Below are 24,860 nucleotides of genomic sequence, written 5' to 3'. Positions count from 1 at the left end.
AGCTTTTCTGCGTGCACAGCAGTGCTTGCAAGTTGCTTGGGTTATTCACGTTGAAGGTGTTTCTGTTTTCGTGAGGGATTGTTTATGTATTCTGAAAGGCTTTGTGAGCTGTGAGCTTTGTCAAGAAAGAGGCTGGAACATTCGAGATTTGAAGAAGGGGACGTGGGAGCTCCTTCCTGCCGTGGGAATACTTGCTTGGAACCTGGCCAGTCCTGGCTTTTATCTCGGAGCATGGACACTGGTTGCTGAGGTTCTCAATCACTGCTGTTTACTTCCAGAGTCTGAGATGCGGTGTTTTGCACCAGGTGATGTATTGTGTTTTGATTATTGCCATTGTGATGTGAACCAGTGGCTATGATCATTGTGATGTGCGAGTGAGTGTGTTTTCATTGTGATGTGTGAGTGAATCAAGGTGCACCTCCTAAGTACTCATTTGACGTATATATAGCTCCCTGATCTCTTGCAGGACGTCCAGTATATTTGCTTGGGTCTTATCTCATATTATTTGATGCTGGTTTATGAATCAGTATTACTCATGCATTTAGGTTATTATTGTGTGTGTATGTATATATATATATATATATATATATATATATATATATATATATATATATATATATATATATATATATATAAGAAACAATGGCCCAAAAGCATTAAGAACGCACTCCCAGTCGATGAATTCTTACGATTTATTAAAAGGACACCAGCAACTTCAGTCCGGTATTTGGATCCATTTCCTTTTCCGGCCGCGTTTCGAGGCTTCAGCCTCTTAATCATAGGTAGCTCTGAATCTGCACGGAAGGACTCTTGATGCTTTAATTGTATGCATGCTTTTAACCCTCAGTGGGCGATGTCATTAGTCACTGTGTTTCATGAACTGGGAGTGTGTATGTGTGTGTACACATATATATGTATATATATATATATATATATATATATATTAAAACAAAACCCTTTCAGGCATAGAGTGACGCATAAATTATGCAAAAAAGAAGGAGAGAACTCTGGGTAGGTCTCAGTTTAGGTGGAAAGCAGCTCCTGTAAGAGCACTCTCAACACCAGCGACACTCTAGATCTGCTCACCTCAAATGTCTGTTTTTCTATCAAAGTTTTTAAGCATAGGATTAGACAGTGCTATCCATGCCGAGATAGAAAATGACAAAGTCTTTCGCCATTTAAACAGCAAAGTCTTTAAGCATAGGACTAGTAAAGTGCAGTCCTTGCCGAGCTGTCAAATAACAAAAGCCATTTATCACTCCAGGCACAATATTACAGCTTTGAATTACAGCGCCGGACCAATCCACATGTATATATGAGCAGCAATGTCCAGCCTGTGTGCATGGACACACGGGATTCGCTGAAGCACGGACACAACACATGTTAACTAAAATAGGCTGAAAGTGGGGTTGTGCTATGTCACCATTAATGCTCGATCTCACAGTAATGTTGGGCAAAATTTATCACATTGTACAAATTAAGCACGAAATTGTTTGGTCATATATGCTGCAAGTATGTGTTACATGTGAATTTAACAGTAACAGTAGAAAGACTTCACTGATGTTCCAAATGTGCAAGTCATATGCTAAAGCAGCGTCATCATCTTGGGTGTAACCTATGTAACTATAGCAACTGTCATTTAGCATTAACTGAGACTACCCAATCAGTGAGAATGTGCTTTTGTGTATATATAAACCTCAATGTCAGTATGCATTTGTTAGTGATCAAGGCGGCAGGAGCCCGTCGAAACGCGTCTAAGCAGAAACTGAAAAGGAATAAACACGTTTGAATTGAAACTCACGGAGTCAGCGCCTTCTTTAATCAGAAGATTGGTTTAGTAAAAAATATATATATATATATATATATATATATATATATATATATATATATATGTATATGTATATCTTTTGCATTTGACATCTAGGAAAGCTTTTGAGAGCATTGTGTAAAATAAAACCCCAAGCCTTATTCTAAAGAGAGAGTCCTTGCATTTTGTAAAATAAAATCCTTTTATAAAGGTGCTGTGTTAAAGCGTTTTGACTGCGCTAGGTGTTGGGCTACCGTGTGGAAGATTCTGTATTATCTGATAGACAAAATCCAAACACTGTTTCAGGGTAAACTTCCACCCCAGACCAAGTAAGTTAATTATTTTATTCAACTCATATTGTGGTGTCTTTACGGATGCTAGAGGAGCAGCACTCATGTTCTCCTCTCCTAGTTTCTGCTCTACTTATGGATGATTGACCCTTACATATCAAGTAACATTCGCAAAGTTTGTCCATACTCTTCGCCCAAGATCTATTCATGCCCTTTAGTAATGATCTTCATTTCTCTCCTAGGTCCCATATATCACTTAAGTTCTGAAGAGAACGCGTTATCTCAGGAGTTCAAAATGTCGTTGACATCAAACTAAAGGAACTCCAATAATTCATTGTATTACTGTTATATAGTTCTTTCAAATGGTGTTTTGGAGATACACGCGTGAAAGTTGGCTGTTTTTAAATGAGCAATTGTTTGTCTTCGTTATTTCTACAAACTGGGACACAAATAAAAACAGCCCACACTGTGGAGGATCTTAACAGCCAATCTTAGCCAATCTTTGTGTACTATAAATAGGAATGGAGTCAGGTTCTGGGGCAGTCTAAACAGAAATATTGCATATTTCCTTACCTTTCCCACACCCTGATGCATTCAGGCACATCAGGATCTCCCTGAGCGTTGGCTTTGTGCTGCCAAATCAGAAGAAGCCGTGAAAGGACAGAAAGGCTCTGTGGGTGAATATAAAGAGGCCACGACCCCTCCGAGAATGGAGCCACACCCAGCTGCTGCAGCAACATGTTCTGAATAAAAAGACAACACTAGGGTCAGTTTTCATAGCTATGAAAATCACCACTCTTTACACCAGAGTTCAGTGTACTGGATTTGTTATTTACACAATTTTCTTCAACTTTAAAATTGATTGCATGAAAGGAAGGACCAACAACCATTAAAACGTGACACATTGGCAGGATAATGTGTAAAAGATTATGTTTAAGCCCAAAGCCCTACTATTAGAGATTGACATCTGTATATTCCAAACAATTGCATGGAGGTACCAGATTTTGAGAGAGAATTCCATTAAGTTTCTCAAGGACATATTGATAGTTGGACAAAAGTAATTAGCATAGGTTGGAAATGATGATCCTTGGTTCTATTGTACTTTTTCATTCAATGTGTCAACATTAGCCAAACACGGACACAACATTTTAAAATTTCATAGGATCTTAAAAGTGCATGCATCCAAGCAAGGCACCTTACAGAGCATGTACACAGTTGGGGAAAATCAGAAGTCCAATGCTGAACAAAAGTGTAAGGTTGTGGGTTCTGAGGTGGTTACGGGGCAGAATCATCTATGTGTACTATTACCACTGGTGCCCACAGACCATACCATTGTACTCTAATGGATAAACCTTTCACTCACTTGTTTAACTCTCGGGATAGCTAGGAGAGGTAGTTTAAGGCTTACCCCAGGAGTTAAACACATAGCTGGACACAGTGAATAACTCAACACGAACACCAACACTAATGTCCTGACATTGCTTTAGCTTTTGTTATTGTAAAATTTTTATAAACCAATACGTAGATAGATAAGAAAAAATAGGACACTTTCTGGATCAGACAACCCCAAAAAATATTAGAGGTCCTAAGCAAGAAAGTCTCTATTTTCATTAATTTGCCAAAGTTATCCAATAGGGCTGCACTGGGGTCATCTTTGGAATGCTCTGAAGTAATGTAGGGTAGGAAACCACATTGATAACAATGAGACAGGGAGGACTCGAGTATTGACGTGAAATGTGGCTGGGCTCTCACAAAGTTAAACAATCTAGCACACAGAGGTAAAAGCAGGGTGCCTGTGAGGAACTTGCTGCCCTACCTGTTAAAACTCCTTGAGGCCCATGTCACCGGGTGTCTCTCCACTTTCATCGAGAGCTCGGGCTTCCTTGAGCCCAATCAGGCCGGCTTCAGGCCGGCCCATTCCACGGAGGCAGTCATCCTGGCAGTCATGGATACCTTGAGAGAGAACGCAGATGCCAAGAGACCGCAAGCTCTGGTTCTCTTGGACTTGTCTGCCGCGCTCGACACGGTGGATCATGACATCCTTCTCCACCGTGTCGAACAAGCTGGCATCCGGGGCATGGCTCTCAAGTGGGTGGAGTCATTCCTGACGGGAAGATCACAAGCCGTGCGCCTCGGTCCCTTCACTGCAACTAAATCCCCCATCACTTGCGGTGTTCCCCAGGGTTCTTCACTCTCCCCGTTATTATTTAATCTTTATTTGCGTCCTTTAATTTCCTCCCTTCACAATTGGGACGTCAGCGTCTTCAATTACGCTGACGATTTGCAGCTCGTCTTTCCACTTGATTCTCTTCAGGCGACTAACAACTTCCACGCCGCTATGATCCATATCCATCAATGGATGAATGAGAATCAATTGAAACTCAATCCTGGAAAGACTGAGCTACTCCTTCCTGGTGCTAGTGCCGCTTTTTGGGGCTCGCAGTTTTGGCCCCCTGACTTGGGCTCCCCCCCGACACCTCTCAAGTCCGTCAGGAGTCTGGGGGTGACAATCGATGCCAAACTGTCACTCAAGGCTCAAGTGGGTGCCACGATTTCTTCGTGTATGTTTCAACTCCGAAAAATCCGGAAGATCAGGCACCTACTTCCACAAGCGGCCCTGTGTCAGGTCGTTTTGTCCCTTGTCATATCGCGCCTGGATTTCTCTAATTCCCTTTACCATGCACTCCCACGTTTCCTTTTACACCGTCTTCAGGTGGTCCAAAACCAGGCAGCCCGCCTCATATTTAAGATCCCTAAGTGGCAATCGGCAAGGCCCCTGCTTCGCAGGCTCCATTGGTTGCCAGTGAAGGAGAGAGCGGCCTTCAAGATGGGCTGCCTGACATTCAAGTCCCTTCACTGTCCTTGTCCTGCTTTTCTGAAATCCCGGATTACCCTGTATCAACCTGCCCGCTCCCTTCGTTCAGCCTCTCATCATTTGGTTGTCATCCCCAAATTTAAACTTCATAAATTTGGAGGCCGTCGTTTTGCTTTTCTTGCCCCCAGGTTCTGGAACTCCCTTCCTCTGACTATTAAATCCAGCAATTCCCTTTTTCAGTTCAGGAAACTCCTTAAGACTTTTCTGTTCACCCTTTCTGAATAAATTCTTTTCTGTTCATTCACACGTCTCTCCAGTCAGCGCCAAGAAACCTTCAGGTGTTAGTGCGCTCAATAAGCCTCAATTAACATAACAAACATAACATACTAGTTAGAGATTGGCTCATTCAGTCAATCTTTCCATGGAGAAGGAGCATGTGTCATGTGAAGGGCATCAGCAAAATAACATTAAAGTTAAAAAATAAACACAATACAATTATGAAACCAATTTAGTTCAAATGAAACCTGGGTAATGATTACAATCATAGTACAATGAAGCATTTCTGAGGTAGGGATCAAAAGAAATAAAAAAAAAAAAAGATTTGATGGTTTTTCATATAAAGTAGTCTCTTTAAGAGAAAATTTACTCAACCCAAGTCTGTGATTCGGAAACATAATGATTATGGGGTTGGAGGAAAGGAGAGCACTGCATTTGTGGTTAGCACTGAAACATAGCACTGCACACCCAAGAATAATTTAAAAACTGTTTCATTTGTCGGAGCATATTGTTTTTCCAAAAACACAATCTACATGAAAAAAACTGTTCAAATCAAATATCCAGTTCTTGAGCCTGGTTCTCCAAATACTGCTCTACATTTTCTAAGTTTCCGTGACTCCGTTCCAGGAACTCCAAAGATCACAAACTGACAAGAAAATACTTTGGCCACAAGTTCATAAGAAAAAAAAGCATCTACAAGCTTTCTTCAGATCCGCATCCAAATGTCCTATCACCAGTGATTTTGCCAGGTCTCTCCCAAGTGGATGCAGTTCCTTCTGTTTCATGGCCCTTCTTTAACATCCTCTGTAGGGTGAGCAATTCATTTCATGTCATCATGGAGACTCTTTCCAGTGCTGGGACAACCAAATGCATTATGGGTAGTCTGTATTGATTTGTGTCCATTGAATTTATCATAGTGACATACCGGATAGCAATGACCAGGGAAAATGGTGGCAAGGCGCAGGTAAAGGTATTTAACTAGGTCACAGAAAATGCATTGGCTTGAAAATCTATTTGCCTTTTACCAATGTTGACTGCCATTTTTTGTTTGGTAGGTTTGCAATTAAATCCAGCTGGTGCAGACCACAGATTCTCAAGATTTGCTGCAGCTGTTCCTAATGGAGTTTCGACAAGGGTCATCCGAAGGTATCCACATAGCAGCTGTGGATACCTAGAAGGTGTTGTGCTGAGTCGTACAAGTCATTTGCACCACCTAGTTCAAGAGCACCAGTCTCCTTTAACAGGGTATGAGAGCTTGTGCCTACTCGCTTGGTCATCTATTTACGCATTGTAGGAAAGTGTCTCTATATATACACTGGACCAAAGTAAGGTACAGTGTGCATAGAGTCCTCAGTCCCCAGAGGTTTGGAAGAGGCTAAAGTTAGATATGACCTTACTCTCTAAAGTGGTAGCTTGGGCGAGCAGTAAGGCAGTATCAGAGGACAGTGTAAAGCATTTATTGTACACACCCAGTCAGCAAATGGTCTCACACACAATAACTGAACTCTAGGCCAATTGTTTTATATCAAAAAATATAGTGGTTTTATTTTAGAACCAACAAGGCATCAAAATATACTTTCTCAGAATTAGTTCTCTTTAGTTAAAAACTTTTCAAATAGGCATTAGACTTTTGAAATCTAATAGTTACAGTTTGTTGAAATTGGCAACAGAATTTCAAATACAATGCAACATTCAGCTCAATGGGAATTTTCCGTTAAATGCAATTAATTACTTTGTAGATTACTTTCCTAACCACAAGACTGGATCCTAGATTCAGTCAGTGGACACGTCCTGTAAATAGTTAAGTAAAAGTCTTTTGGCTATAGTAGTGATTTTTAAGGAATATTATAGTATTTTAAAAGTGGACACAAACTTTTTCAGTTGAAATTTCAATGTTATCCTATGGACGGAAATTCAAGTTGCAGGTAAAGTATGTTCACGTTACTTTTGTAATCCAGTACTGGACTCCTAGGTTCAGCACTGAAACATCTATCTAAAACAGGTAAGCAATTACGTTTTGGTAGTTGGTACGATTTTTAAAGAATATTTGTAGTTTGCAAAAATCGACAGAAGAACTTTCACAGAACAAAAGCCAATGGTTTCCTATGGAAGAAAATTCAGGTTACTGGTAAGTACAGTTAAAATTACTTTTCTGGGTTTGTGCTGGGCTAAAATATGCAGCAGCACCGAGGTCTCTCCTGATAACAGGTGAGTAAGTCGGAATTCGTTGTTCAGCTGATTTTAGGTGAATATTTTAAAGTTCCAAAACTCTACACTTAGAAGAAATTCTGAATCAAACCAGTCAATGTTAGCCTATGGAAGGAAGGAATATGCTACTTACCAGTATGCATCTGTTCTTGGCATAGAGGGCTGCAGAGTGGTACATTTATGAATAGATCGCCATCTGGTGTTGGGCTCGGATGATTGCACTTTGTTTTTCTTCTGGAGAAGTCTTTGTCGTCATAGGTGACTCCTCCTCTCGGTGTTAGTGCGCATGGGCATCGGCTCCATCCTTAGATTGTTTTGCCATAGTAGGGTTAGATGGAGTAGTGTAGTGTAGTACATAAAGATATGCCCATGTAAATGTATCTAAATAAGATAATGTTGGGACAGACACAGGTTTCCGGGGAGGCAGGGAGGGCATGTACCACTCTGCAGCCCTCTATGCCAAGAACAGATGCATACTGGTAAGTAGCATATTCCGTTCGAGGCATATGGGCTGCAGATGGTACATTTATGAATAGATTGTACAGCAGTTACCTCCCTAGCGGTGGTCACCAGTGTCTGTCGCAACTGTCTGAAATAGAGTTTTTAATACAGCTTGGCCCACTCTGGCTTGTTGTGCAGCCTGTACATCAACACAGTAGTGCTTTGTGAATGTATGTGGTGTAGACCAAGTTGCTGCTCTACATATGTCATCTAGGGGAATGTTCCCTAAGAATGCCATAGATGCTCCTAGTTTTCTTGTGGAATGAGCTCTAGGAGGAACAGTTAATGTTCTCTTTGCTTTAATGTAACATATTTGTATGCATCTTACAATCCATCTTGCGATGCCTGCTTTAGAGATAGGATTGCCCTTATGTGTTGGGGAAAATGCTACAAATAGTTGTTTAGTTTTCCTGAAGCCTTGTGTTCTTTCTATGTAGTATGAAATGGCTCTTTTAACATCTAGTGTATGTAGAGCCCTTTCTGCCACCGTCTGTGGCTTTGGAAAGAAGACTGGTAATTCCACTGGCTGATTGATGTGGAATGCTGAAATTACTTTAGGCAAGAACTTTGGGTTTGTTCTAAGAACCACTTTATTCTGGTGTATCTGTAGGAATGGTTCTTGTATTGTTAATGCCTGTAACTCGCTTACTCTTCTGAGTGAGGTAATGGCTATAAGGAATGCCACCTTCCATGTAAGGAATTGTATTTCGCACCTATGCATAGGTTCGAAGGGTGGCCCCATTAGTCTGGTGAGTACTACGTTGAGGTTCCAGACTGGGGCAGGTGGTAATCTTGGTGGAATGACTCTTTTAAGACCTTCCATGAATGCTTTTATCGCTGGTACTCTGAACAGTGATATGCGCTGCCTGTTTTGTAGGTATGCTGCTATAGCTGCTAGATGTACTCTGATAGATGTGTACGCTAGATTACATTGCTGTAAGTGTAACAAGTAGCAAATAATCTCCCTTGTTGATACGTCTAGAGGGTTGATATTGTTATTAGTGCAGTGTATAGCAAACCTCTTCCACTTAGCTGCATAGCATGCTCTGGTGGTTGGACGTCTCGCTTGTTTAATTATTTCCATGCAATTTGGGGGGAGATCTAAGTACCCAAATTCTAGGATTTCAGGAGCCAGATCGCTAAGTTCAATTGAGTTGGATCTGGGTGCATTATCTCTCCATGGTTCTGTGTAAGGTGCATGGGTAGAATTCGTAGCTTTTGATGTGGCACTTGTGAGAGTTGTAGGAGCGTGGTGAACCACGGCTGTCTTGCCCACGTGGGTGCTACTAGTATCATGGTCATTGAATGTTGTTGCAGTTTCCTGACCACTAATGGGATTAGTGGGAGAGGGGGAAAAGCGTATGCAAATTTGTTGGACCAATTTATCCATAACGCATTGCCCTGCGACAGGTGATGTGGGTACCTGGACGCGAAGCTTTGGCATTTTGCGTTCTGATGAGTGGCAAATAGGTCTATCTCTGGTTGTCCCCATCTTTGGAAGAATGGCTGCAGTATTTGTTGGTGCAGTTCCCATTCGTGTATTTGTTCCGACTGTCTGCTTAAGATGTCTGCTATCTGGTTTTGAACTCCTGGTAGGTGTTCGGCTAACAGATAGATGTTTTGAGGAATGGCCCATCTCCAAATCTCCTGTGCCAGTCTGGATAATTGGAGAGAGTGCGTCCCCCCCTGTTTTTGAATATAATACATTGCTGTCATGTTGTCTGTTCTGATCAGGACTGCTTTGTGGATAACATGTATCTGAAAGGCTTTCAATGCTAGAAACACTGCCAGTAGTTCTAGATAGTTGATGTGCAGTGTTTTTTCCTGCACACTCCACCTTCCTTGTACTGTGTATTTGTCCATATGTGCTCCCCATCCGGTGAGCGATGCGTCTGCTGTTATTGTCACCTGTGGAATTGGCTCTAGGAACGACCGCCCCTTGGTAATGTTTGTTCTGTTCCACCACTTCAGAGAGCGGTGTGTGCGGTCGTCTACCAACACCAGATCCGTAATCTGTCCTTGAGCCTGATTCCACTGTGTCGCTAAGCATTCTTGTAGCGGACGCATTTGTAGTTTTGCATATGGTATTAGCAGTATGCAGGATGACATCATGCCTAGTAGCTGCATGAACACTCTTGCTGTTAGTGAGTGTTGTGGCTGAAATCTCTGAATGATTGTAAGCATTGCTTGGACTCTTATTGGGTTGGGGTACACTTTGGCTTTTTCTGTGTCTATGGTAGCCCCCAGATATTGTTGAACTTTGTTTGGTTGTAGGTGTGACTTTGTGTAGTTCACCGTGAACCCTAGCTGGTGTAGTAGCTGAATTGTCTTTTGTGTGTGTTGCAGACACTCCTCTTGCGACCTGGCTTTTATTAGCCAGTCGTCCAAGTATGGGAAGACATGAATTTGTTGTCTTCTTAGGTGAGCTGCTACCACTGCCAGGCATTTTGTGAACACTCTTGGTGCCGTCGTGACACCAAATGGGAGGACTTTGAACTGATAATGTTGTCCTTCTACCACAAACCTGAGGTATTTCCTGTGGGCTTTGTGAATAGGGATATGAAAGTAAGCGTCTTTTAGATCCAGTGTAGAAAGAAAGTCCCCTTTCTTCAGTAAAGGAAGTACTTGTTGGAGCGTGACCATGTGGAAATGTTCCGAATTTATGTATGCGTTGAGAGGTCTTAGGTCCAGTATTGGCCTTAGAGACCCGTCCTTTTTGGGGATTAGGAAGTATAGTGAGTATACTCCTGTTCCCTGTTGGTGCTGTGGAACCTTCTCTATGGCATGGTTTTCTAGCAGTGATATTACTTCCTGTTTTAACAGTGTCAGGTGATCTTGTTTCATTGGACGCTGTTTGGGGGGGATGTTTGGTGGGGTAGCTGTGAGTTCTAGGCAATAACCATGTTGGATAATTTGTCTTACCCACTTGTCTGATGTGATGTTTTCCCAGACAGGTAGGAACTGTGATAGGCGTCCCCCTACCAGTGTTATATGGTCTGGGGGAAGCTCTATGAAGTCACTGTTTTGGGGTTGGAGAGTTGCGGTTGTTGTTGTTTCCGCGACCTCTACCCTTGTTGTTGTTACCCCTGTATCCACCTCTAGAATTACCTCTGGGTGATGTAGGTGTAAAAGAGGTTTGCTGTTGGTTTGTACCTGTACTTTTGGATCCTCCTCTATAGGTGGATCTACGAAAGGAACCTCTTTGTGTCGGCTGCTGCAATGCTCCCATTGATTTAGCCGTTTCTGTATCCTTTTTCATTTTTTCTAGGGCCTCATCTGTCCCTGTGCCAAAAAGTGTTTTCCCATCAAAAGGTTGATTAAGTAACGAGGTTTGTACCTCTTGTTTGAATCCTGACACTCTGAGCCATGCATGTCTCCTTAGCATGATGCTTGTATTTGTCGACCTTGCCGCAGTTTCTGCCGCGTCTAGGGCGCACTTTATTGAAGTGTTAGTAATTAACTTCCCTTCTTGTATAAGTTGATCAGCTCTCTTTTGATGTTCTTTAGGGAGATGTTTGATGAGTGTTTCTAACTCATCATAATGCGCTCTGTCATACCTTGCAAGTAATGCTTGCGTATTAGCTATGCGCCAACTGTTTGCCGCTTGAGATGCTACTCTCTTGCCAGAGGCATCTATTAGTTTAGACTCCTTGTCAGGAGGTGGCGCTTCTCCCGTAGATAAAGAGTTTGCTCTCTTGCGAGCGTTTGTGACCACTAGTGAGTCTAGAGGAATTTGTCCCTTAATGTATATTGGGTCTTTTGGAGCTGCCCTATATTTTTTATCAATTCTTGGGTTCAATACCCTAGCCCTCACTGGGTCTTTGAATATCTCTGATGTATGACTGAGAAGGCCTTTTAGCATTGGTAGTGTTCTTGATGTTCTTTGTGCAGTAGGTAGTGTCTCTAATAAGAAGTCCTGTACTAGAGGTTCTGTATGTAGGTCTACCTTATGAAATGTTGCTGCTCTAGTAATGAGTTGTGCAAACCCAGTATTGTCATCAGGAGGTGAAGGTTTTGAGGGATATGACTCAAGGTCGGTATCATTACCTGATCCCACATTATACTCCTCCCATGGGTCTGCCTCCTCTGGGATTGTGTCCTCATCATCCCCAGGGTGTCCCCCCTCCCCTGTGTCACTTTCTCCATCTGTTGTAGGTGTAGATGGACGTGTGGGAGGAATATCTGGCCTATTGTGAGGAATAGGCGGAGATGGTGTGTGAGGTTTGGGAGAAGGGGGAGGAGTTGTATTCGTCCCCATTGTTCTCTTCTTTGGATGAGCCTTGTCGTCCAAATGTTCATGTTTCCTCTTTTTAGGTAGCTCTGTGACTACCTTGCCAGTCTTTGGGTCAATAAACAAAGTCTTTTGTTTAGGATCCGTTCCGTGTTCCTGTGTCGGTACCGCAGTTTTCGGTTCCGAAAGGTGTCTTTTCTTTGAAATGTCCATTTGTATTTTCGGGGCCGAAGTTTTGTTCGGATCCGACTTCTTCGGTATCGAAGATGTCCCCGGTGTCGAGGGTGTTTTCGGCGCCGAAGCGTGCTTCGGTGTCGACATGGACTGCTTCGACTTCGAGCTTTCCTTTACTTGGTGCTTCGGTGTCGATGTGGTTGGTTTATCGGAACCGGAACCACTATGATGGGGGACCGAGTGTTTCGGTTTCTGTTTCGTTGCCGGGCTCGAAGGCGGGGCGTTGGAAACTTTTTTCGGTTGTCTGACCGGGCTCGAGGGCGGGGTCGACACCGTGCGGGGTCTGTTTTTCGGTAAAGGGACGTCGTCACTCACGGTTTGTTGGACGTCGAATTCCTCGACGTCGGACTCGTCCGCTTCTGACCCCGCCTCGTCGGCCTCTTCTTCCTCCTCTTCTGGTTGCTGGTCCTCGAACAGCTCCGGGATTGCTTGTGACTGCATTCTCGATACCTCGTGTCTTCGGGCTCGACGGTTTCTAATCGTCGATTTTGACGAGAACGCTGCACAGGCCTCACAGTCCCTGGATTCGTGTTCAGGGGACAAGCAGAGGTTGCACACTTCGTGTAGGTCCTTGTGTGGGAACTTAGCACCACACGTTGGACATTTTTTGAATGGAGTCCTTTCCATGGACCCCGGGCTGGACTACGTCGAGTTTCTCGTAGTCGTCGTCCTTCGAATCGCGTCGGTATGGAGTGAAGTCGCGTTCGATAACGATACCGTCGATTTGGAAAGGAATACGCGCCGGTTATAACCTTCTTTGTTGAAGTCGGTCCGGAGCGCTTCGATCCTCATCCGAACCCGATGGCGGAAAAAAACAATCTAAGGATGGAGCCGATGCCCATGCGCACTAACACCGAGAGGAGGAGTCACCTATGACGACAAAGACTTCTCCAGAAGAAAAACAAAGTGCAATCATCCGAGCCCAACACCAGATGGCGATCTATTCATAAATGTACCATCTGCAGCCCATATGCCTCGAACAGTGAGTTATCGGAATTTAGGTAAGTATTCGACTGGCAGAGTTAAGGTTCTGGGCATAGACTCAGAGTCAGGTAGGTACAGTTGGTACACCCTCAGCGGCACAGGGGCAGCCGGGTGCAGAGGTAGTTACGCCCAATGTTATCCAATGAGAGGCAGGGGGCCTTCGGTTGGTGGCTGCTGGCCAGCAGGCCACGCCGCTGTGAGAGCTGGGCTCCTGGTCACTTGCTCAGGGCAAATGGGGAAGTAGGACAGGACAAAGGTTGCACGGCCAGGTGCACTCGGGCGGCTGGGTGCTGGGAGCTTTTGAGCCGTCGGGCGCTCAATGTTATCCAATAGAGATCTTGGAAAGTGGAAAAAGGCTGCAGGCTTCGGGGACGGAGACTCTTCAGTGGCGACCAACACATGGAGAGGTAAGTTGGGGTCTTGGAGGATAGGTAGGCACCCAGGAGTTGGGCACAGGGGGCCGTGGGGCGACGGGTACAGGGCTGTCTTTTGACGTCATGAAATCTTACCCTCAGCTAGTCGCGGTTGGAGGTGTCCCTGGTTGTGAGGCTGCAGGCGTCGTCTGGTTCGCCGAGGAGGGTCTTTGGGCACAAGACTTCAGGTTCCAGTCACCGGGGGGACGTACTCGTGGTCTTGGGTCACTCAGGCACGGGTCAGGCTTGGCAGGTGCAGAGTGTGATGGAGTTGCGGTTCCTGGCTGGCACCAGGGGTATTGCTGTTGGAGCAGAATTACTGCTCATGGGATTCCAGTCTTTCAGAGTGTCAAGGCAGGCAGGTCCTTCGTGGTGTTCAAGGTTGCTGCTCGAAGGAGTCGCCGGGATTTAGCAGGAGCAGGTTCAAGGATCGACAGGCCTTTAGGGCTGGGGCCAAGTCAGTTGGTGTCGTCCTTTTGTTGGCAGCTGCACGGCGGGTCTTCTTCTAGATCTTCTTCCTTGTTTTCGTATCGGGATCTGAGGAAGGACGGTTCAGGGTGCCCCTAATTACTAAATGTAGGGGCGTCACAGGTAGGGTGAAGGCATGGATCAATAGGTCCCTGTCCTGGGGAGGGTACACGCCCTAACCTACTCCTCTCCTGCGGGAGGGGGGCAGGAGTCTAGCTGCGAGTGGGTAGGGCTCCCCTATCCTCAAGATGGCGGTAGCCCGGAGTCGTGCTTCACCTCGCCTCCTCCACCTGAGGGTGGAGTTGGCACAGGCAGGCACACTCCCTTTCCTGACGTAGGGTTTCCAGCCAGTCTTCCCGCCAGAGTGGGGTTCAGAACTGGAGGGGGCCAGTAGCTGGGTACAGCAAGCGGCCTGGAGAAGCTCACAAAGTCGGCATGCCTTTGAACCTTCCCCCTGCCCATCCTGGGAGAGGAGACCTAGCACCACGCCCAGGATGTGCATTGTTGCAGGCCCAGGAGGGCAGGGGCTCTCCACCCAGGGGTCCAGCAACATGTCTGCTGTGTGGCAGCCGAGGCAGCCTCTCAGACAAGACGTGGATTGTAGGTTAGGTTTCAGGGGGCACCTCTAAGATGCCCTCTGCCGTGCATTTTACATTAAATCCCACACTGCCAGTGTGGGTTTAATGGGCTGAGAAGTTTGATATCAAACTTGTCAGTCTTCAGTGTAGACATTATGGTGCGGTGGACTTCGTAATGACAACCTCTTAGCACCATATACTCTTAATGGCATCACTGCACTTAGTGTGCAGGAATGGCCCTGGGTACTCTAGGGGCAGAGGGCTCATGCACCTGTGCCCACACCACTGGCATTGGGCACCCAGCTAGAGGGGTGACTGGTGTATGCCAGGGCAGTGGGGTTGTGGGCATGGCACACAGGGATATGTGCCATGTCGACTCTTTGTTTAGTTCTGCACCAGGGCACTCAGCCTGCAAAGGCAGGGTGAGTGTGTGTGGGTGCAGGGCCCCTAAGTGTGGCACAATAAGTGCTGCATCCCTTAGGGGTCTTCTTTGCTCACAATGCCCTGGGTACCCATAGTACCATTTACCAGGGGCTGATATGGGGCCAGAGATGCCAAGTGGGTTTTAGCTTCAATACAGTTTTAGGCAAGGAACATAGGCCCTGGGCACCTGATTGGCAGGAGCCCAGGGCACACTCAGTCAAAGCACATCAGCAATTCAGCAAAATGTGGGGGCATACTATGCAAGAAAGATGGCATTTTCTCACACAAACCCACAAACTCACACACACACACACATTTGCATCAGCCATCTGAGAGGTATGTGGTCAGTTTGAACCAGGAAGTGAGTTCCAAACAAGTAGGGCCTCAACTTCTTCAGGGACCAGACGACAGCTAAGGCCTCCCTCTCAATGGCATTCCAACGCTGCTCTCTGGGGAGTAACCTCCTGCTTATAAAAGCAACAGGTTGGTCTTGGCTTTCATCATTGGTCTGAGAAGGACCGCTCCTATCCCTAGCTCAGAGGCATCAGTCTGCACTATGAACTGCTTGGAATAATCTGGTGCTTTAAGAATTAGTGCTGAGCACATTGCTTCTTTTAGGGTGTCAAAAGCCTTTTGGCAACTAACAGTCCAGTTGATTTTCTTGGGCATCTTTTTGGAGGGGAGTTCTGTGAGGGAGTCACAATGGACCCATATCCCTTCATAAACCTCCTGCAGTACCCAGTCAAGCCAAGGAATGCCCTGACTTGGGTCTGGGTGGTTGGAGCTGCCCAGTCCTTGATACTCTGGATCTTGGGTTGCAAGGGCTGTACCTGGCCTCCATCACCAAGGTGGCCGAAGTACACCACCCTGCCCTACCCTATCTGGCATGTGGATGCCTTGATAGTTAGTCCTGCAGATTGCAGGGCTGCTAACACCTTCCCATGGTGGACCAGGTGATCCTGCCAGGTGGAGCTAAAGATAGCAATATCATCAAGATAAGCTGAACTAAAGGACTTCAACCCAGTCAGGACTTGATTCACCAACCTCTGGAAGGTGGCAGGGGCATTCTTGAGCCCAAAAGGCATTACAGTAGACTGATAGTGCCCATCTGGTGTGGAGAATACGGTTTTCTCTTTTGCTCCTGGGGCCAATGCTAATCTGCCAGTATCCTGCAGTCAAGTCAAAGATACTGAGAAATGTGGCTGCCCCCAATTTGTCTATCAGTTCATCTGCTCTTGGAATAGGGTGAGCATCTGTCGTGGTGACAGAGTTGAGCCCTCTATAGTCCACACAGAACCTCATCTCTCTTTTCACCCTGTTAATGAGGCTTGGGACCAGACCCACTGGGCTACCCAGGGGCTCTCAGAGGGTTCAATAACCCCTAACTCCAGCATCTTGCTGACTGCAGCCTTGATGCTTTCCTTGACTTGGTCTGACTGGTGATAGATCTTGTTTTTGACAAATGAACTGTCACCAGTGTCCACATCATGGGTACACCAGTTTGTCCGGCCAGGGGTCAGGGAAAAGAGACTAGCATACTGCTCCAACCATTTTGGGTGTCCTGCTTGTGCCCAGGTCAACTAAGTAAGTTACCACACCCTTTTTTTCTAGGATAGAGTAAGGGCCACTCCATCTGTCTTGGAGAGCCCTTGGTGCCACTGGCTCCAAAACCCACACCTGTTGCCCAGGTTGAAATTCAAAAAGGGCAGCTTTTTGGTCATACCAGTGCTTCTGAAGCTCCTGGCTGGCCTCAAGGTTCTTGGATGCTTTTTCCATGAACTCAGCCATTCTGGACCTTAGGCCAAGTACATAGTCCACAATGTCTTGCTTAGGTTCTTGGAGAGGACTCTCCCAACCCTCTTTCACAAGACAGAGTGGTCCCCTTACAGAATGGCCAAACAGAAGTTCAAAGGGGGACAACCCTACTCCCTTCCCTGGCACTTCCCTCTAAGCGAAAAGCAGGCATGGCAACAGGACATCCCATCTCCTCTTGAGTTTTTCAGGGAGCCCCATGATCATACCTTTCAATGTTTTGTTGAATCATTCAACAAGTCCATTGGTTTGCGGATGGTGTGGGGTAGTAAACTTGTACTGCACTCCACACACCTTCCACATGTGCTTTAGGTAAGCAGACATGAAGTTAGAACCTCTGTTTGAAACCACCTCCTTAGGAAACCCTACCCTGGTAAAAACACCCAGGAGGGCCTTGGCTACCGCAGGAGCAGTAGTAGCCCTAAGTGGAATTGCTTCAGGGTACCTAGAAGCATGATCCACTAACACTAGAATGAATTTGTTCCCTGAGGCTGTGGGAGATTCAAGTGGACCCACAATGTCCACGCCTACCCTTTCAAAGGGAACCCCCACCACTGGTAGTGGTATCAAGGTGGCCTTTGGGTTGCCACTTGACTTGCCACTGGCCCGACAGGTAACACAGGAGCTAACAAACTCCTTCACCTTTTGGTGCATCTGGGGCCAGTAGAAGTGACTCACTAGCCTTTCCCAAGTTTTGGTTTCCCCCAGATTTCCAGCTAGGGGGATGTCATGAGCCAAGGTTAGGAGGAACTCCCTGTACTTCTGTGGCACTACCACTCTCCTGGTGGCTCCAGGAGTGGGGGTTCTTGCCTCAGCATATAGTAATCCCTCTTCCCAATAAGCTCTGTGGGTACCACTGACATCTCCCTGTGCTTCTGAAACAGCTTGCTGCCTCAGGCTTTCAAGAGTGGGACAGTCTAGCTGACCCTGGCACAGCTATTCCCTAGTGGGTCCCCCTGGGCCCAGGTGTTCAACCTGGCAAGGCTCAAGCTCCATGTGCTCAGTTCCCTCTAGGGTTTCCAAGTCTTCTCACTGAGGAGAGGTGTCCTGAGAGGTTTGCTGTGTAGACGCTGGCCCCCCCGTCTTCTTGCTGTTTTGGGCCATACTTTCAGGCTCCAAACCTACTTGTTCAACCTTCTTTTTGCTCTGTGCTCTTGTTTGCACGCATACCAATTCAGGAATATCCAGCATGGCTTACTCTCTCAACCTCAGCCCAGGCTTCTGAGAGACCACTACAGTAACCTCCTCGTCCGTCCCCCCCCCCCACCTTCCCCAGCCTAATGTTACCATAGCCATTGGATGAATTATGGTAACACTGTCAGCATTGGTGACTGGGTGAGTTTTCCCGATCAAATATTGCTCAGGGGAAACCAGTGTACTTCTCACCATAGTGACACTGGCACCTGTATCCCTCAGAGCTTCTATTCTAGTCCCATTCACCCAGGGGTATTGCAAATACTTCTTCAAGTTGGGTGGCCACACAGCTACCGTGGCACACTCTACGTCCCCCATGGAAACTAGACTAGCTTCAGTGTGTTCCCAGATTTGCTCTGGGTACTCCTCTGATCCCAGTTGTAGACTTGCAGGCCCAGGATTAGCTGTACTGGGTGCCTTAGGGGCTTCGTTTTGGGGAATTGTGTCTACAGTTAAATGTCCCAACTTCTTACAGTTGTTACCCTAGGCCTTGGCAGGATCAAAGTTTTTCCCTGTATAGGGCTGAGGCACATAGAGTAGTTTGGGACCCACCCACCTGTCCAGGTATTTGGGGCCCTTTGGAAGACTCAGACTTTTTATCTTGGGATCCTCACCAACTTTCCCCTGGGGAGGTTTTGTGACCACTTTCTTCTGATTACCCCCAGTGGTTGTCCTTGTCACCCTAGTCTTGACCCAGTGGTCTGTCTTCCTTCCCAATTCTTGGGGAAAAATTAGACCCAGGTCTACTAAATGCTAATGCCACGTTTCATTTGTGCAGTTACTTTATATATGTTCCTTCATAAACAAATTGCAAAGTCCAGTAAAATCATGCACATTCTGTCCAGCTAACCAACTATCCAGTGTCTTTACGGAGTAGTCCACGAAGTCAATCCAGGATTGGGCCTGGGTTCTGTGAACCCCCTGAATCTATGTATTCCTGAGTGGTCCAGATCCCTCAATCAGAGTGTTCTTCATGAGAGAGAGATAAAACAAGCAGAATTCTCTTCTCTATCCTTATTTGTATTATTGCTGCCACCATTGATGGGTGCTATACCCATCTCCTTCCTTTCTTTTTCTAGAGCCAGGAGTCTGGACTCTAGGTCTATTCTTTTGGCCAGCTTCCTCTTCACTGGGGTTATACCCAATGTTTTATCTGGGGCCTAGCCCACCTGTGTAAGGCCTAGGATCCCAGAGATTGATTCTTGGAGTAAAGGGTATGGGGGCCCTCTCCTCCCTAGAGATGACTGAAAGGGGGGGGTATCCTCCTCCTCTGACACCTCTCCCCTTCTGACTGGTCCTCACCATGTTCAGAGGGGTGGCCTTTAGCATACTCAGCCAGGAGCTCCTGGAGCCCTAGTTTGGTTGGATGCAGGCCCATTGGTATATTTTTAACTTTGCAGAAGGACCTCAATTCCCTGAAATTCCGGTGTAAGTAAGGTGTGTGGGCGAGCTCCTCAATCAGGTCCATGGTGTTATCTTCACTAACAGCTGAGTTCTGTTGACAGTCTAACCTGACAGTTCTATCCCTCTACCCTTGACTATAGTGACTTATTTTTCTAGAGTTCGAATGGGACTTAAGCAAGGCCCCGACAAGACTTAGTATTTTGGGAAAAAAACAATTTCAGAACTCTAAAGGCAATTTTAGGAGTTTTGTCGTGTGATCAGATGGTGACCAAGTAGTCCAACAAATGCAAGTTTGTATCCCACCGCTGATCCACCAATGTAGGAAAGTGGCTCTATATATACTGGACCAAAGTAAGATACAGTGTGTATAGAGTCCCCAGAGGTTTGTATAACCTTTCTCTCTAAAGTGGTAGCTTGGCAAAAAGGCAGTATCGGAGGGCAGTGTAAAGCATTTGTTGTACACACTAAGTCAGCAAATGGTCTCACACACTCAAGAACTTAATTGTTTTATATCAAAAGATATAGTTAATTTTAGAACCAACAAGGCATCAAAATATACTTTCTCAGAATGAGTTATCTTTAGTTAAATACTTTTCAAATAGGCATTAGACTTTTGAAATCCAATAGTTACAGTTTGTTGCAATTGGCAACACAATTTCAAATACAATGCAACATTGAGTTCATTGGGAATTTTCAGTTAAATGCAATTAATTACTTTGTAGATTACTTTTCTAACCGTAGTGATTTTTAAGGAATATTATAGTATTTTAAAAGTGGACACTTAGAAACTTTTTCAGTTGAAATTACTAATGTTATCCTATGGAAGGAAATTCAAGTTGCAGGAGGTAAACTATGTTCACATTACTTTTGTAATCCAGTACTGAACTCCTAGGTTCAGCACTGGGACATCTATCTAAACAGGTGAGCAATTACGTTTTGGTAGTTGGTAGGATTTAAAAGAATATTACTAGTTTGCAAAAATCGACACTTAGAAGAAATTTCACAGAAAAACAGTCAATGGTTTCCTATGGAAGAAAATTCAAGTTACTGGTAAGTACGGTTAAAATTACTTTTCAGGGTTTGTGCTGGGCTAGCACGGAGGTCTCTCCTGATAACAGGTGAGTAAGTCGGAATTAGTTGTTCGGCTGATTTTAGGTGAATATTTTAAAGTTGTAGTAACCAAAAAATGTACAAAGTTCCCCAAAAGGTAATGATTCACAGAGTAACTCTCTCACTGGATGGTGTGTGTGGGAGTGTCAGGGAATAAAATAATCCCTTATCGGAACTTAGGATGCCTCACACAACTAAAAAGCTGGACGACTGTTGTCATCCTACCTGATGGTTGTTTTGTTTCATCATTGGCCTCCTGCTCCAGCGACAGGCTGGCGCTGCAATGCCTGACGGGTAGCACGGAGTGCTACACTTTAGTGGAGTTCTTTTGTTCCTGGCCGTTGGATGAGTGTGTGTGAGGGGCCTAGAAGGTGAAGTAGTGAGCGTGAAGGAGTGATAAAAAAAGGTAAGTGTAGTCCACTATGACAACTTTATTCATGTGGCTACCTGCCTTATTAAAATAGTGAAGGGAGGGGTACCGAAGCTCAAAAGTAAGGTAGTTTGGCTTCGTTCAACCCTCACCTATAGTGTGGTCAACATGTTTCATGCCATGTCGGCAATTCTTCAGGACCTAAACGTGCTCATAAACTCATAGGAAAACCTATCCGGGCTGAAAAATGTATCATATACAACCTGCGTGGTCGAATGTACCAAGGCAGGATGGAGTCCTGCGTGGAATCCCGCCCTAGGAGAAGAAAATAAAAATAGAAATAGAAGACTAATCATTCTCCGCAGCCTCATATCAAATATGTGGGTCAGGTTTTTTATGTAAAGAAAGGGACAGACCCTTTTCCCAGTGATTGTCGTGGCTCAATGGGGTCACAACTATGAACAGTGAGAGAGAGATTCATGGTGCGTGCCATGTGTAGACATGCGTAAGTGAACCAATTTAAAACTATTGACTATACATTATGTACTACACCCATCGCTTGTTACTGATTCGTAAGCCAACTGCAAGGGGTTATGTAGTTACTGAGAGGGTAGCCATATGCGCCTGAGAGGGGATGAGGATAAGGAGAACCCCAGGGTGTGCTGGTAAAGTGTGGAAATCTTACCCTCAATCCCTGGTAGATGATCCCCACTGGCTGTCCTTGTGGGGCCTGAGCTGCTAGGTAATTACCTGGATAGAAGGGAGGGATGAGTGGACAAAGTTAACCTGTCCCGATATTCAGGACATCAGGGGGTGACTGTAGACCGGGCTGGCCAACAAACCGTGAGGAGCCCAGTAACAGGCCCCGAGAATGCCCAAGAGAACGTCATCCGGACAAGGCAGCCGCGGGGGCAGTGATACCGCGGGCACCATACGGGCCCCGAACAGCACCGCCGCACGCCACCCGGAGCGAATCACCATCTAGCCACCCAGAAGGACATTTCTGCCGCAACTAGAGCGCGGCAATGCTCCCAGGATGGCAACGGGTGAGTCCAAAGCCCGGCGGCGCCCTACGGGAGAATACCCCGGCAGAGCCAGGACAAGAGTAGTCCACACGGGGGCATCCCGAGGCACCGAGAACAGGATCACACACAACTATGCCGGGAAATCCGAGGTGCGGAAGATACCGCAGGCCAGCCCCACATATAACCCGTCCCCCCACCTTACCTGGCAAACTCGAGGCAATTGCTTGTAGGCACCTACCCCTCCCACGGCGGAAAAATAGGATCGCAGGACAGCCGGCAACTGTGCAGGAGTAACAGTCAGATTTAAATGCGGAAGTCCGCGATCGCCGTGGGTGGGCGTGGCCGAAGGCTCGTTGCTAAGCAGCGCGGCCAATCATGTTTACCGGTGGGTAGAGCAGGGAGAGGGGTGGGGAAGGCAAAGGCTCTCACTGACGCCTTGGTTAAGCGCCATCTTAGAGCGGGACTAACTCGGTAGAAACGAGTGAGGGTGTTGTGTCACTCGAGTAGGGATTTAAGGATTAAACCCGGCAAGAATTTGGAATTGACAACAACGGATTATGTATGTGAATCTGTTAAGAGGTCCTAGTGGACTCGTGGACATGAAAGGAGCCCAACTATCTCTGATGATGGGGGGGGGGGATTGGGTCTCCCCCCTCAGGCCATGATCGGGTGAGCACTGTGTTTCTAGACCTCTCTTATCTGAGATCAAGGGTCCACCCCGGGGAGTTCGATATTAAAGGCAAGATGCCTAGATCAAAAGGCCATAGGGATAAACCCAGGCGCCATGTTGGAACAGTATAATGTCAAGGGGGGTTGAATCAAGAAGTGTGCTGGTTTTATAAGTCTTTGGTGGCAAAGTATAGTATAACTTATATTATCAGTGGGCCACACGTGTGGTTTATCTGGCTAGCATATTCCAGGGGACAGAATCATTGAGTCCATGTGTGTCTGTTTGTAGACGATGCACCCATCGCTGTTCGATTCTGTATAGGGCTTGTTGGTTGATTGAAGGATGACATTCTAGAACAGTCCATTGTATGCTCTCAGCATGGTGGCCTTGTTGCTTGCAGTGTTCGTATAGACGAGTATGTGTCTTCATACAACGGATGTTGCTGTTATGTTCCATAATGCGCAGTTTTACAGTACGCATTGTCATTCCGATGTAGTTCAACCTGCATGGACAGGTCAGCATATAGATGCATTTAGAACTGTTGCAGTTTGTGTGTTTGTTAAGGTGCCAGGTGAAGTTGTTGGACAGTGCTATGGATTTACCTTGTGTTGACTGGGGGCATACGACACACGAGCCGCATCGGAAGTGGCCCATCACTGGGGGCAAATCCCAGAGGGTGTTCTGAGGACGAGTGCTCGTCTTCTTAGGTCGAGTGTGAATCAGAGTGTCTTTGAGATTGGTTGTTCTTTTAAAGGCAAACCGGGGGCGGGGGATGTCCAACCCTGCCGAGTTCAAGATACCCCAGTGGGAGTTCACTGTTTTTTTGATGAACGTGGAATTTTTAGTGTAGGAGGTGACACATGTGATGATATCCTCTGTCTCCTTGGTGTGAGTTTCCAGGAGAGAGTCTCTGTTGTTATTGAGCGCTCTCTTTACCGATTGTTTAAGTAGTCTTGTCGGATACCCTCTATCCTGGAGTTTGTATTGTAAGGTAGTAGCTTCTCGTTTGTAGTCTGTTACCAAAGTGCAGTTTCTGCGGAGCCTCAAAAATTGGCCGAACGGCAGATTGTCCCTCAGGGCTCTAGTGTGGTGGCTGTTATACAAAAGGAGGCTATTTCTATCAGTTTCTTTTTTGTAGAGGGTAGTGGTGATTTCTGTGTGAGTCAGCTGGATAGTCAGATCCAAGAAGGGTAAAGAATGTTCAGAAATGGTACCCGTGAATTTTAGAAATGGATCCTGGAGGTTAATCCATGCGCAGAAAGCCTCACAGCTGGGCCGATCACCTTTCCAGAAAATCAAAATATCGTCGATGTAGCGACGCCATAGGGTAAGGTTTTCGAGGAATGGGTTGCGATCAGCTGGGTAGATGAAATATTTCTCGAAGGTGGCCATGTATATACAGGCCAGGCTCGGTGCGAAAGTAGAACCCATCGAAGTTCCGCGGATCTGGTGGTATAGCTGGGACTCATACTTGAAAAAATTCTCCATTAGGGCTATGTTGGCTAGTTCCATAATGAAGGAGATCGGGGTCGGGGAAGACCAATCTTCCAACCTCAAAGTGGACTCAAAGGCCTCCAAGGTTGCCTGTTGCGGGATGTTCGTGTATAAGGCTTCCACGTCTAAGGTCAAGAGGAGGTCAACGTCCTCTCTGCCGTCCACATCATTGATCAAGCGGAGGACGTCTCTGGTGTCCTGGAGATAGGATGGAATTTTCTTCACCAGGGGTTGTAAAAAAACATCACAAAATTGGGACAGTGGCTCCAGGAGAGACCCTATACCGGAGACGATGGATCTCCCAGGGACAGGGATGATACCCTTATGAATTTTGGGCAGGGTATAGAAATAGGGCGTGATTGGTTCCGTGGTAATGAGGAAGTCTGCTTCCTTCTTAGTAATCCATTCATTTGTTTCACCCTCGATCACTAGACTCATGATGGTAGTCGTCAACCGTTTCGTTGGATCCACAGTGAGGGGTCTGTAGCGGGTGTTGTTGGACAATTGTCGTCTGCATTCTCGGTCATAATCATCATAGTCTTGAATGACCGTG

General features: G+C 46.0%; 1 protein-coding gene across 11 annotated transcripts in view; it reads right to left on the bottom strand.

Moving 5' to 3' along the window:
- UBR4 (ubiquitin protein ligase E3 component n-recognin 4) overlaps positions 1 to 24,860 on the bottom strand; it is a 2,329,353-nt gene that overhangs the window by 1,956,054 nt on the left and 348,439 nt on the right. For all 11 annotated transcript variants that reach the window (XM_078642504.1, XM_078642505.1, XM_078642507.1 and 8 more), the window contains exon 18: positions 2,671 to 2,840. In XM_078642504.1, coding sequence (XP_078498630.1) covers positions 2,671 to 2,840 — 170 coding nt within the window. The remainder of the gene's footprint in view (positions 1 to 2,670; positions 2,841 to 24,860) is intronic.

Source organism: Lissotriton helveticus, chromosome 5_1 (assembly GCF_964261635.1).
Source record: "Lissotriton helveticus chromosome 5_1, aLisHel1.1, whole genome shotgun sequence".
Taxonomy (NCBI): Eukaryota; Metazoa; Chordata; class Amphibia; order Caudata; family Salamandridae; genus Lissotriton; species Lissotriton helveticus.
Note: the sequence above shows the minus strand (reverse complement) of the source record. Positions and strands in the feature narration are given on the sequence as shown.